At 42.9% G+C, this 12890-nt stretch overlaps 1 protein-coding gene across 1 annotated transcript in view; it reads right to left on the minus strand.

The window, feature by feature from the left end:
* Nucleotides 1-2258: 2258 nt before the first annotated feature.
* The window catches only part of TF (transferrin), a 38962-nt gene continuing 28330 nt past the window's right edge, over nt 2259-12890 (minus strand). The window contains exons 15-17 of the mRNA XM_065943392.1: nt 10173-10357; nt 8791-8977; nt 2259-2467 (exon numbers count right to left, since the gene is read on the minus strand). Coding sequence (XP_065799464.1) covers nt 2433-2467; nt 8791-8977; nt 10173-10357 — 407 coding nt within the window. The 3' untranslated portion in view covers nt 2259-2432. The remainder of the gene's footprint in view (nt 2468-8790; nt 8978-10172; nt 10358-12890) is intronic.

Here is a 12890-nt window from a genome sequence, read left to right on the forward strand (position 1 = left end):
CACACCTTCCACACTTGAGTAAGAAGGTGGGGCTGTCAGTCTCAGTACTGAGAGCAGGAGAGGATGGCATCGGTGGCTTCCTGTCCTCTCACCTCAGAGACTCAGGCTCCTGGGAGCTCTGTGGAGATGGGTGGAGACAAGGACAGCTCTGTGGGAATGGATGTAGAGTAGGACGCGCCGACGCTGACTGTCGCTGGCTGAAAGTGTTCTGCTCCCTGGTTCTGTCAGCAGATGGAGAGTTACAGCAAAACCAGTGGAGACAATTTTTCTTCTCTTTCATCAGTTAAAATGCCTCATTCACTGAATGCATTTTTCCCTCTCCTGTTCCCAGCAGTTCCAAATCACAACGGAACCTATCACAACGGAACCAAATCACAACGGAACTCAGGACACCAATCATGTGATTCCCCTACTCTGGCTCATCTCCTTAACTCTGTTTCTTTGGAAAAATAGAGGATTTTTTTAAAAGAAAAGAATTAAAATGGGACATGTTTTTATATTAAAAACTCAATATAATAATGAAATAATGAAAGATCAAAGAAAACCAGAAATCACCTTAGTTGTTATATCAATAGTATCTTGGTGAACATAATTTCAGACATTTCTCTGTACAGATATACTGACAAGAAGGCAATCTAGAAGGAATAATAAATGACAGAACAAAGTTATTTTTAGAGACTATAATATACATTACTGTGTTCACAGTTTCTAGAACAGTGCCTGGATCATGGTAGGTACTCAGTACATTGTTGATAAAATAAGATTTGTTGATTCATTGCAATAAGACAGACTAGATGCCAGAGGAATGGTTGGGACATCTCATCAAACAAAGGATAAGAAAGAATTATTATAGGATTTGGGGTGAAGGTGGAGCTTAGGTGATTATTACATAAGGCAGTGCTGTTAGGCTCAAAGCAAAGCAGGGCTGTGTGTTAAAAGGTGAACCTCAGGTCCAGACTGCAAAGTAGACCCAATGTCTGTTTCTTTGGAAAAGAAAGTTGAGAACTGTGGACTATTGTGTTTAGAAATCCCCTACCTGCAGCTCTGCCCCGTCTGTAAATTTAAACTGTGGTAGGAGTTCGGAAACAAAGGGGCAAACTTGGAGAGTTGTTTAGGAGGCAAAATCAACAACATTTGCTGACATTAGATGTAGAATGAAGTAGAATACTGAATTGAAATTTGACTACTCAGTTTATGACTCCTGTGAGTGGGTGGGTAGCAGACCATGTCTTTAGGAAGTATGGGAACAAGAGTTGGCTTAGGGAAAGCAGAGGAGGGAAGGAGTAAAATGATCACCTCCCTTTTTATTTGTTGGGCTTATGATTGCTGTGAGAACTCTACAGTACAGATCCACAGGCAGGAGGAGATGTGCATGTGAGATGTTGCAGGCAGGAGTCAGAACTACAGATATAGCTGCCTGGGAGTCATTCTCACTGCTTAGGGAGGGCCTGGAAAGTGGGAAGAGCTCTGGATGAAGAGAAGAACCCCAGGAAGATGACCCTACATTTCAGAACTGGTAGGATAAGCCCACAGTAAGACCACAAAAGGACAGAGAGGTGGAACCAAAGCAGAGGGCTGCCATATCAGAGAAGCTAGGAAAGGTTTCCAAGGAAGGGTGAGTGGTCATCTGTATCAAGTTAGTAAACAGACTCAAGGATAAAAGAACTAATTGGCTTTCACACCTGGCAGGTGGGCAGTGACCTTGACCAGAGTAGCTTCAGGGACATGGGTGGAACAGAAGACTGATTTCCCTGTGTTCAGTCATTCATGAGAATCCACCTTTCAGGAACTCCACTAAGTGTGGGAGGAGACAGGGCAGTGACTGCCATGAGAGTTGGGGTCAAGGGACGATTTTTAGCAAAGATGAGGTTTCAGTGATTCACTTTTGCAAGCACTAAGACTTGGGACCTCAAGTATACCTGATGAAATGTATTAAAAATATTTTAAACTATGTAAATCATCTATATTATTTTTCTGTGCTGCCTTGAGCACTCTATGTCAATATTTACTCTGTATCCTCCTTCCTGCCCTTTCCCCAACAACACACACACACACACACACACACACACACACACACACACACACTTGATTCAATCAAGCCTTGTACGCTTGATGTTATTAAAATGACCATGCAGACCCCTTTTAGAAAGAATTCCTACTTGGACTGTACCCAGGAACTGTGGCTGTGGGAAAGACCAAATGAATCTTGAGCTCTGAAGGAAGGGCTAGTTGCAGACCAAGCATTAAGGGGGAAAAATGAAGTTTTTTTTAAAAGATAAAACCAATTATAATGTTTATTTTTATTTTGTCCTGCAGAGGTGCCACCACCAAATTGTGAGGGCAACCAAATCACTCAGACCAGCAAAACCGGAGGAAGCTTATGGGTCCCATGAGCTCCCATCTCCATCAGGTGTTGGCTCCACTCTTGGATTTTAAGGTTTGTGGAAAGTACATGCTTCCAGGAGTTCTGTAGGGGCAGAGCAGAGGGGTTGGACAGTTAAAAATCTACCCACGTTTAGTTCCTGTTAAGTGAATCAACAGTTAAGCCCAATATAAAAGTACTCAGACTAGTTGCCCTGCTCCTCTGATGGGTGAAACTGACCCTCCTCCCAATGCCTCCTCCTCCTGCCTGCACAGCTCCTGTGTCTGCACTGGGCAGGGCCCCACACCAAAGACAGTAACGGGATTTCCCTGCCCTGCATCATCTCCTGCCTTATGTCCTATGGGCGGGGCTCCCACATCTGAGTCCATGTGGCTGGAACGAGCCTAGGAGAACTATCCTCTCAGATCCAGGCAAGGAGCTAACATAAAGAGATGCACTAAGCACCAGGCCTGTGCCAGTTCCCCTGCTGGGGGCTGGGGATAGAACAGAGCCCAGCAGATCCAGTCTCCGCCCCCTCAACAGAACAGTAGCCAAGGATCCTTAAACCAGAATTATGTGGGCAGCGGTTAAAACACAGAAATCCCGAACCTGGCACAGACTTGCTGAATCAGTATCCCAGGGCCTGGGAATCACTATCTTAAGGACTGTAGCTCATGGACCTGTACTCTGCAGTTGAAGAATAACCTCCCTTGAGCTACATGGTATTCTCCCAAATCTTCCAAGTCATTAAATGATGTCCAGCATAGCTATGGCACAAACTGCTATTCCAGATAAGTACAAGCATATCTTCTTTTACTGTGCTGCGCTTTATTGCACTTTGGAGATACTGTGTTTTTTCCAAACTGAAGGTTTGTGGTAACCCTGTGTCAAGCAAGTCTGCTGGTGCTATTTTTTCAATAGTGTTTGCTCACTTCATGTATCTGCATCACATTTTAGTAATTCTTGAAATATTTCGGACTTTTTCATTATTATTATTATCTCCGTCATGGTGATCTGTGATCAGTGAACTGTGATGTTACTATTGTCAATTGTTTTGGGGCACCACAAACCATGCCCGTTACTGTAGCAAACTTAATTGATAAATGTTATGTGTGTTCCTGCTGTTCCACTAGCCCAACAATATTGAAATTAGGCCAATTAATAGCCCTACATTGACTCTAAATGTTCATGTGGAAGGAAGAATTGCACATCTCTCCCTTTAAAGCAAAAGCTAAATGTGATTAAGCTTAGTGAGGAAGGCATGTCAAAAGCAAAGATGGGCCAAAGAGTTAGCCACACTGTGAATGAAAAGGGAAAGTTGTTGAAGGAAATTAAAAGTGCTACTTCAGTGAACACAGAAATGATAAGCAACAGCCTTATTCCTGTTACAGAGAAAGTTTTAGTGGCCTAGATGAAAGATCAAACCAGTCATAACATTCCCTTAAGCCAGAGCCTCAGCTGCAGCAAGACTCTAACTCTCTTCAGTTCTGTGAAGGCTGAGAGAGGCGAGGAAGCTTCAGGAGAAATGCTTCAAGTGAGTACATGTTGATTCATGAGGAGGAAAGAAGTTGTCTCTAAAGTCAAGGAGGAGGCTTCCCTGGTGGCTCAGTGGTAAAGAATCTGCCTGCCAATGCAGGAGACACAGGTTCAATCCCTGATCCAGGAAGATCCCACATGCTGTTGGGCAACTAGACCTGTGCACTGCAACTACTGAAGCCTGTGCACCTAGAGCCCTTGCTCTGCAACAAAAGAAGCCACCGCAATGAGAAGTCAGAGCACCATAGCAGAGTAACCCCTGCTCACCACAACTAAAGAAAGTCCACACACAGCAACGAGGACCCAGTGAAGCCATTAATAAAATAAATAAATAAGATTTCTAAAAAATAAAAGTGCAAGGTGGAGCAGCAAGTGCTGGTATAGAAGCTATAGTAAGTTACACAGAAGACCTACCCGAGATAGTTCATAAAGGTGGCTACACTGAACGAGATTTTCAGTGTAGATGAAACAGCTTTCAGTTGGAAGAAGATGCCATCTAGGACTTTCATAGCTGGAGGGGGGAAGTCAGTGCCTGTCTTCATGATCAAATGACAGACTGACTCTCCTATTCGGGGCTAATGCAACTGGTGACTTGAAGCTGAAGCTAGTGCTCATTTACCATTCTTAAAAAACTTAGGGCCCTTAAGAATCATTCTCAGTCTGCTCTGCATGTGCTCTGTAAATGGAACAGCAAAGCCTGGATGAAAGCACATCTGTTTATGAGAGGGTTTACTGAATATTTTAAGCCTGCTATTGAAACCTACTGCTCAGAAAAAAAAACATTCCTTTTAAAATATGACTGCTCATTGAGAGCGTACCTGGTCACCCAAGAGCTTGGATGGTGATGTACAAGATTAAAATTGCTTTCATGCTTGCTAACACAACATCTGTTCTACAGCCAATGGGTCAAGGAGTCATTCCAACTCTCAAGTTTTATTATTAAAGAAATACATTTCATAACTGCCATAGACAGTGAGTCTTCTGCTGGATCTGGGTAAAGTCAACCGAAAACCTTCTGGAAAATATTCCTCATTCTAGATGCCATTAAGAACACTTGTGATTCATGGAATACGGTCAAATATCAGCATGAACTAGAATTTGAAAGAAATTTGTTCCAACTCATAAGTGACTATAAGGGGTTCAAGATTTCAGTGGAGGAAGAAACTGCAGATGTGATAGAAATATTAAAAGAACTAGAACTAGAAGTGAAACCTGAAGATATGACTGAATTGCTGCAAATCTCATGATAAAACTTTAACAGATGAGGAGCTGATTCTTATGCATGAGCAAAGAGAGTGGTTTCTTGGGATGAAATCTACTCCTAGTGAAGATGCTGTGAAGATTGTTGAAATGACAACAAAGGATTTAGAATATTATATAAACTTAGCTGATAAAGCAATGGCAGGACTTGAGAGGACTGACTACTATTTGAAAGAAAGTTCTACTGTGGGTAAAATGCTATCAAATAGCATTGGATGCTACAGAGGAATCAGTCATGAAAGAAGAGTTGATCCATCAATTCCAGGCTTCCAGTTGAAGATGGTAGACTAGAAGGACGTGCACTCGTCTCCTCCTGTGAGAATACCAAGATCGAAACTAGCTGTTGACCAACCATCAACGGGAGAATGCTGGAACCCACCAAAAAAAGATACCCTATGTCCAAAGACACAGAAGAAGCCACAGCAAGATGGGGGTGGTGGGGGCAGGCGGTGCACAATCATGATAAAATCAAGTCCCATACCCTCCAGGTGGGTGATGCACAAACTGGAGAACAATAATACCAAAGAAGTTCTCCCACTGTTGTGAAGGTTCTAAACCCATGGTAGGTTTCCCTGCTTTGGGGATCTGATAAAGGCACTGGGACTCCCCAGGAAATCTGATCTTGAAGGCCAGCAGGATTTGATTATAGAATTTCCACAGGACTGAGGGAAACAGAGACTCCAGTCTTAGAGGTCAAAAACAAAATCTTGCACACACCAAGACCCAGAGGAAAGGAGAATGACCCCATAAAAGATTGAACCAAAATTACCTGCTAGTGTTGGAGGGTCTCCTGTGGAGGTGTGGGAGGGCAGGGGCTCATAACAGGAACAGAGGCACTGGCAGCAGCCCTGGAAAGTCCCCTTTGGAATAAGCCCTCTTGGAGGTCACCATTAACTCTACCATAGAGCCCATAGACCCCAAGGCTGAGTCACCTCAGGCCACAAAATCAGGGAGGGAGTGCAACCCCACCCATCAGCAGATAATTGGATTAAAGCTTTACTGAGCAAAGCCCTGCCCAACACTGCAGGACCCAGTTTTTCCCACTTCCAGCCCCTCCCATCAGGGAGCTTACACAAGCCTCTTAGCCTTCTCCATCAGAGGGCAGACAGAAGAAGCAAACCCACAGCAGCTAGAACAAAAACCACATTACAGAAAGTAAATCAGCGTGAAAAAGCAGAAAGTTATGTCCCAGATGAAGGGACAAGATAAAACCCCAGAAAAACAACTAAATGAAGTGGAGATAGACCACCTTCCAGAAAAAGAATTCAGAATAATGATAGTGAAGATGATCCAGGATCCTGGGAAAACAATGGAGAAGATGCAAGAAATGTTTACCAAAGACCTAGAAGAACTAGAGAACAAACTGAGATGAGTAATACACTAGAAGGAATCAAAAGCAGAATAACTGAGGCAGAAGAATGAATAAATGACCTGGAAGACAGAATGGTGGGCATCACTGCCACAGAACAGAATACAGAAAAAAGAATGAAAAAAAAGAAGAAGAAGACAGCTGAAGAGACTTCTGGGACAACATTAAATGCACCAACATTTGCATTATAGGGGTCCCAGAAGAAGAGAGAAAGGACCTGAGAAAATATTTGAAGAGATAATACCTGGAAACTTCCCAAACGTGGAAAAGGAAATAGTCAACCAAGACCAGGAAGCACAGAAAGTCCCAGGCAGGACAAACCCAAGGAGGAACACACTGAGACACATAGCAATCCAACCGACAAAAATTAAAGATAGAGATAAAATATTAAAAGCGACAAGGGAAAAATGATAAATAACATGCAAGGGAACTCCCATCAAGCTATCAGCTGATTTCTCAACAGAAACTCTACAAGCCAGAAGGGAATGGCATGATATATTTAAAGTGATGAAAGGGAAGAACCTACCAGTAAGATACTCTACCCAGTAAGACTCTCCTTCTGATCTGATGGAGAGATCAAAAGCTTTCCAAACAAGCAAAAGTTAAGAGAATTCAGCACCACCACCAAACCAGCTTTACAATGAATGCTAAAGGAACTTCTCTAGGCAGGAAACATAAGAGAAGGAAAAGACCTACACAAAATAACCCCAAACTATTAGGAAAATGTTAATAGAATCATACATATTGAAAATTACCTTAATTATAAATGGATTAAACCAACCCAAAGACATAGACTGGCTGGGCAGATGAAAACTTGTGCATATATGCACTTCCATTTACCACATGACTCTGCTTGACCCATCAAATTGTGTGTAATTATTATATATTGTTAGGTTAATCATGTTCCCATTATGGCTTGCAATTGTAATTATCTTTTTATTTTGGGGGGGGTCTGGCTATTCATTGTGAAAACTAGTAAACATCTTTTACTATTGTGATTATGAACTTTTTACCTATCTAAAAAATTTATGACATTTTGATTCTATTTGTTTGATTTAGTATGAAGAGAAGGCTAGAATTTTAATTTAAAAAATAGATATGCGGCTAGCAAAATAAATAAGTAAATATGTTGTGGTGTTTAGGATAAAAAATAAATAAATAATAAATATATTTCAATAATAGTATCCTTTAATTTTTTTCCCAGTGGTATTTATAATATCTAAATTAAACTGCAGAATTTTTTAATGTATCTCTGATTCTCTAAAGAATCAAAAGTTTTTGTCATTTGTGAAAATAAAGGTAAAGCCCAGTCAACAAGGATTAAAAATAAAGAGAGTCAATTGATGGGCAAACTTAATTGTTGTCTTATTTTAAGGAACTGCCACAGTTGATCTGTCAGCAGTCATCAATATTGAGGTAAGACCCTCCACCAGCAAAGAGATTATAACCCTCCACCAGCAAAGAGATTATGACCCTCCACCAGCAAAGAGATTATGGAGGCTCAAATGATAGTTAGTGTTTTTTAGCAATAAAGTATCTTTAATTAAGATATGTAAATGGTTAGACATTTTTTAGACAATGCTATTGCACACTTTATAGTGTAGTATAAATGTAACTTTTATATGCACTGGGAAACCAAAAACTTCATATGACTTGCTTTGTTGCAATATTCTTTTATTGCAATGGTCTGACACTGAACCTGCAATATCTCCGAGGTGCGCCTGTGGTGTGTATAGCAACTTTAGAGTTACTGGTACTTATCACCGTTCAAGCTCTCAAGAGCAGCACCATGTAAAAGAACTCTCTGCAATGCTGGAAATGTTCTCTTTGTTCATGTATGTGGAGACGTAGGTATCTCCTGAGCACTTGAATCATGGCTGGTGTGACTGATTTAAAATTTTGTTTAATGTGAATATAAATTTAAATATCCACATGTAGCCAGAGGCTACCATTTTGAACAAGGCAGCACAGTATTATAAAAAGGTGTTCAGAGCAGAGCAGTGGGCATGGGCACATAACTCTCTTCCTTTTCTAAGTAATAGCATGGAATTCTGCATATCGAGTGCCATCAGCCCATGTCTCCTTACCATCTGCCCATACAAGTAGCCTTTCATTCATGCTAGGTTGCATTGTTCCCTCGTCATTTCATCTAGTCAACTGATCATCTCCTGGTGACTACAGTCTGCCCCTGCTTTTGAATCCAGCACCCAGAACCCCAACCATATTTACTTTGCAGTTTCCCCATGCTGTTCCTCCTACTCACTTGAGGTTGAGCATTGTCTCAGGTTAGCCATAGCTCTGACGTAGTCATCCCCTAAGTAGGAGTCATATGTTTTTTTCGCAATTGAAGCCAAACATTTAGTGTCATCCCTGAACAGAAGGTCCTTGGAACTTGATTGGAATAAACAAAAATTGTTCGTGCAGTCGGTTACAGATTTTCCAAATCCTTCCTGTCAAATGGACAGAAAGTACATGAGGACCTGTGGGAAAGAGTCACTGGAACACATGGAAGGGATGGAGGAAACTGGAAGCTGGGAACCAGCCCTGGGAAGAAAGGGAAGCTGCAGAGGATGCCTCAGGATCTTTCCACATCCATCCCTTGGCATTCACACAAATATGGGCCCCAAATCTAGGCTTCCATGAGGCCCCAAAATCCTTTGTAGGGTCCAACCTAGTCCCATCTCCTTGGGGAAGTCCCTCCCTCCCTCCCACCCACCACGGCTGACTTCTTTGATCTCTCTTCCCCACTTCATTGGCCATGGCCTTGGGGATGGCTTCCAGGAAATGAGAGGGCAGAAACATGTCCCTTTTACGTATTATTATCAAGAAGGTATTAAATAAGAGCCACCCAATGAGGGGTGGTTCAGGGAGCTGTTAGCTGCATCTTTGATCCTAAATTGATAAGAGGCTGGACTCGTCCACATCTTCTAAGATTATAAATGAAATAATGATTACAGAAAGCGTAGCATTCCATCTAGCACTTAGGAAATGTTACTCAAATGTTAATTATTAGTGTCATTTACCCTAAGAGGACTCACAAAGGTGTGCTATCTTCATTTTTAAAAGGAGAAAACTAATGATGGATCAACAGGCAGGAAGCTGTCACTGAAGGGAGGTTGGTCTTTAGGGGTGGAAGGGTCTTTAGGATTAAAATATTCAGACAGCCCCTCTCCCCACAGGGCCAGCCCTGGGTTGGTTGTTTTCACCAGAGGACAAGCTCCCTGAGGATAAGGTTCCTGGGTTTTTCTGCCTTTTGGGATGGTTCTCACTCTGTCTAAGCAAAAGAAACACAGTCCACATTTCATGACTTGTATCCAGAAAGGTTGGGAAACAAGATTAGTTGCCTGCATTTTTAAAAAAGGCAGAAGTACCTTTGAGGGTACCACAGAGCAAGGTCAGGGTCGAACTAGAAAGCAGATGCTTGGACCCTGGAACATGTGCGTCAGTTGAGGTCTGATTTCCAGCACGCAGAAGATATGCATAGAGCCAGGTCTGGGAGATCCAGTCCACCATCCATACCTTCCCAGTTCTAACTTCCAGGGAAAGAATGCAGGAGTGTGTGTGGGCTTCTCCTCGCCTGCGAAATCCCCCAGTAATCCATATCCACACAAGAAAAACAGTTTGGAGTCCCTGGCTGGTCCGTACCTGCTGTTCGTTTAATATTCTCTCCACACAAGATGCCTTATCTTTCCGTGAGACCACAGCATGATTCGGGGCTCGGGCCAGATGGCAGCTCTCAGCCTCGTCCACAGATTTCCTGCTGCCATCCTTGCATAGTAGATTAAAATTATCCTTCTGCAGATTTTTTGCCCATGGTTCCTCATTCTTTCCTAGGTTCAGAAAAGGTGCATTATCCAAAGCTTTGATCAAAACACCCTCACTAGGAGAAGTGACCACCCTCCACTGGCATGTGGGGGGTCTGGACCCAGTGGCCAGCAGGGGTTTCACTGATATGGAGAGGAAGAGAGTTATCAGGAATTCCCTGGGGCCACTCCTTTCGGTCTTCCCAGCCAGACAAGGGAGAGTGAACCACATTCTGTGGGTGATGCTCAAAAGGATCTTCATTTCTGCTAAGCTCCAAATTCCATTTAGACTCCACTGTAGGAAGCACATGACCCTCTAAGCAGATTGACAATCTCTGTGCTATACCATCTGGCTGTGTGTGTGTGTATAGTCGCACAGTCGTGTCCAACTGGACAACCCCATGGACCCCCATGGACCGTAGACCACCAGGCTCCTCTGTCCATGATTCTCCAGGCAAGAATACTGGTGCGGGTTGCCATTTCCTCCTCCAGGGGAATCTTCCTGACCCAGGGATCAAACTTGCAACTCTTGGGTCTTCTGCAATGGCAGGCGGATACTTTACGGCTGAGCCACCTGGGACGCCCCATACCATCTGGCCCTAGCAAGCAAAAGAATCTTCCCCAGAGGCTCTTTTGGAAGGTAGCCCAGTGCTTGAAATCTGGCTCATTCACACTAGTTCTCTGTAAAATGCACAAACACCTCTGTGCATGAAGGCCCATATCCTGTTCTCCGCCCCTTGCTTCATCTTTTCTGTATTCTCTCTGAAAAAAGAACATCTCACCCATTCCCATGGTTTAAGCTCCTTCCTCCTGAGGCAATTCTCAAATAAGCTTTCCTGGTTTTTGCTTCTCTCCTAAAATACAGGATTGCAGTCTTTTTCTTAATCTAATTTTCTCATTTAATCGAACAACCACTATATGAATTCACTATTTTAAAAGTTTAAACTTACATACAAAGTGAAAATACCCCTTGTCCTACAGTCTCCAAATGTACACTTTAGGTTTTAATAGGAAACTCCAAATTGCCTGCCTCTCCTCCCACCAGTATCTGCACATATCTTGTTCACCTTTTAACTTTTTGCCTTTCTTTTCTTACTGGTCCCTCCAATTCAGTACCTTCCAAATGAAGTCCATCCTCCTCTCCAAACCCATTCTGTTTTACTTAGTAATTTAAGCATTTATTCAATACTATGTTCCCAGTCCTCTGTAAGACACAATCTTATTAAAAGTGGGAAATAGTACACATACCAAAAGCAAAAGTGCAGGGCACAGATAGTATCATTCTATATTCTGTGTAACACTCTCTAAATGCTGTGAGCAAGGGAACCAGCACAGTGAGAGTATGCTGACTCCGGAAGCCTAGTTGGAGAGGCCAAGGATTCAGCAGTGCCCTGTATCATGTGTAGGACTGAGAGGAGAAAGGACCGCTTCTCTGAGGCGGAATGGAATGCTCTGGCAAGACTCAGGGACGGCTACATGCCTGGTGTTTCTAGTGGGTGGAGAACAGCCCCACTGGAACAGAGCCTTGGGCAGTCAGGCTAAAAACGCCCTCAAGATGAATGTGGGATGGAGTACAGCGCTTTGTTGTTATTGCTGTCTAGTTGCTAAGTCACACCCAATTCTTTGTGACCCCATGGACTGTAGCCCCCCAGGCTCCTCTCTCTGTGGGATTTCCCAGGTAAGAATACTGGCATGGGTTGCCACTTCCTTCTCCAGGGGACCTTCCTGACCCAGGGATCAAACTCAGGTGTGCTGCATTGCAGGTGGATTCTTCACTGCTGAGCAACTGTGGGAAACCCTAGTGTGACACTTAAGTAAAAATAAAGGTTGGTCTATGAGAACTTAATGGAAATCAATGTTAATGTGTGAGCTCCAAATAGGACAATTAGGAAAAATGAGAAGGGAGGTGATTTGGTCTGGGTTAGGGGCAGTGGGCATCTAGAAAGGGCAAGATAAAACATTTTCTTTCCAGTAAAAGATGCTTGTTTACTGTAGCTAATTTATAAAACACTACATAGTTTTAAGGAATAAGACTTTGAAACCCAGTATAATTCCACAGCATTCACTTTCAACATGGATTAATCTAGGCTTGACTGACAGGACCAAAGCAAAGTCCTCCATAGGGACAGAGGCTGTGTGAGAGAGAAGTGTAAGGAGTTTGGATTTATTCTGGTCCAGGTTGCAGTATCAGTGTACTTTGTACATGACCACAGGGCAAACAGGGATCCTAGGATGGTGTTTAGGTGGGGAATGTATAGGGAGGTAGGCCTCCTATATAAATTCCCCTCAGAAGTTTAAGGCTTTGGGAGTCTTTGCAAAGAGAATTGAGGTCTAGAGAGGGGAGCCCTATTGGAAGGATACAAAGAGAAATCAAGGAGTGACAAAGAACCAGCCTAGGGTAACACTCAGGTAGCAGGAAAAGGACAGCCCTTAAAGGGAAAAGCAACACTTACAGGAGGGGTGAAAGAAAAATTAGCCAAACCAATATTCCTTCAAGTAAGTAACTTCTGTGTACCTTATCCTGTGATTGGTGTTGAGATGTAAGAAAAAAGAAGAGCTC

Source organism: Muntiacus reevesi, chromosome 8 (assembly GCF_963930625.1).
Source record: "Muntiacus reevesi chromosome 8, mMunRee1.1, whole genome shotgun sequence".
In the NCBI taxonomy this organism is placed as follows: domain Eukaryota; kingdom Metazoa; phylum Chordata; class Mammalia; order Artiodactyla; family Cervidae; genus Muntiacus; species Muntiacus reevesi.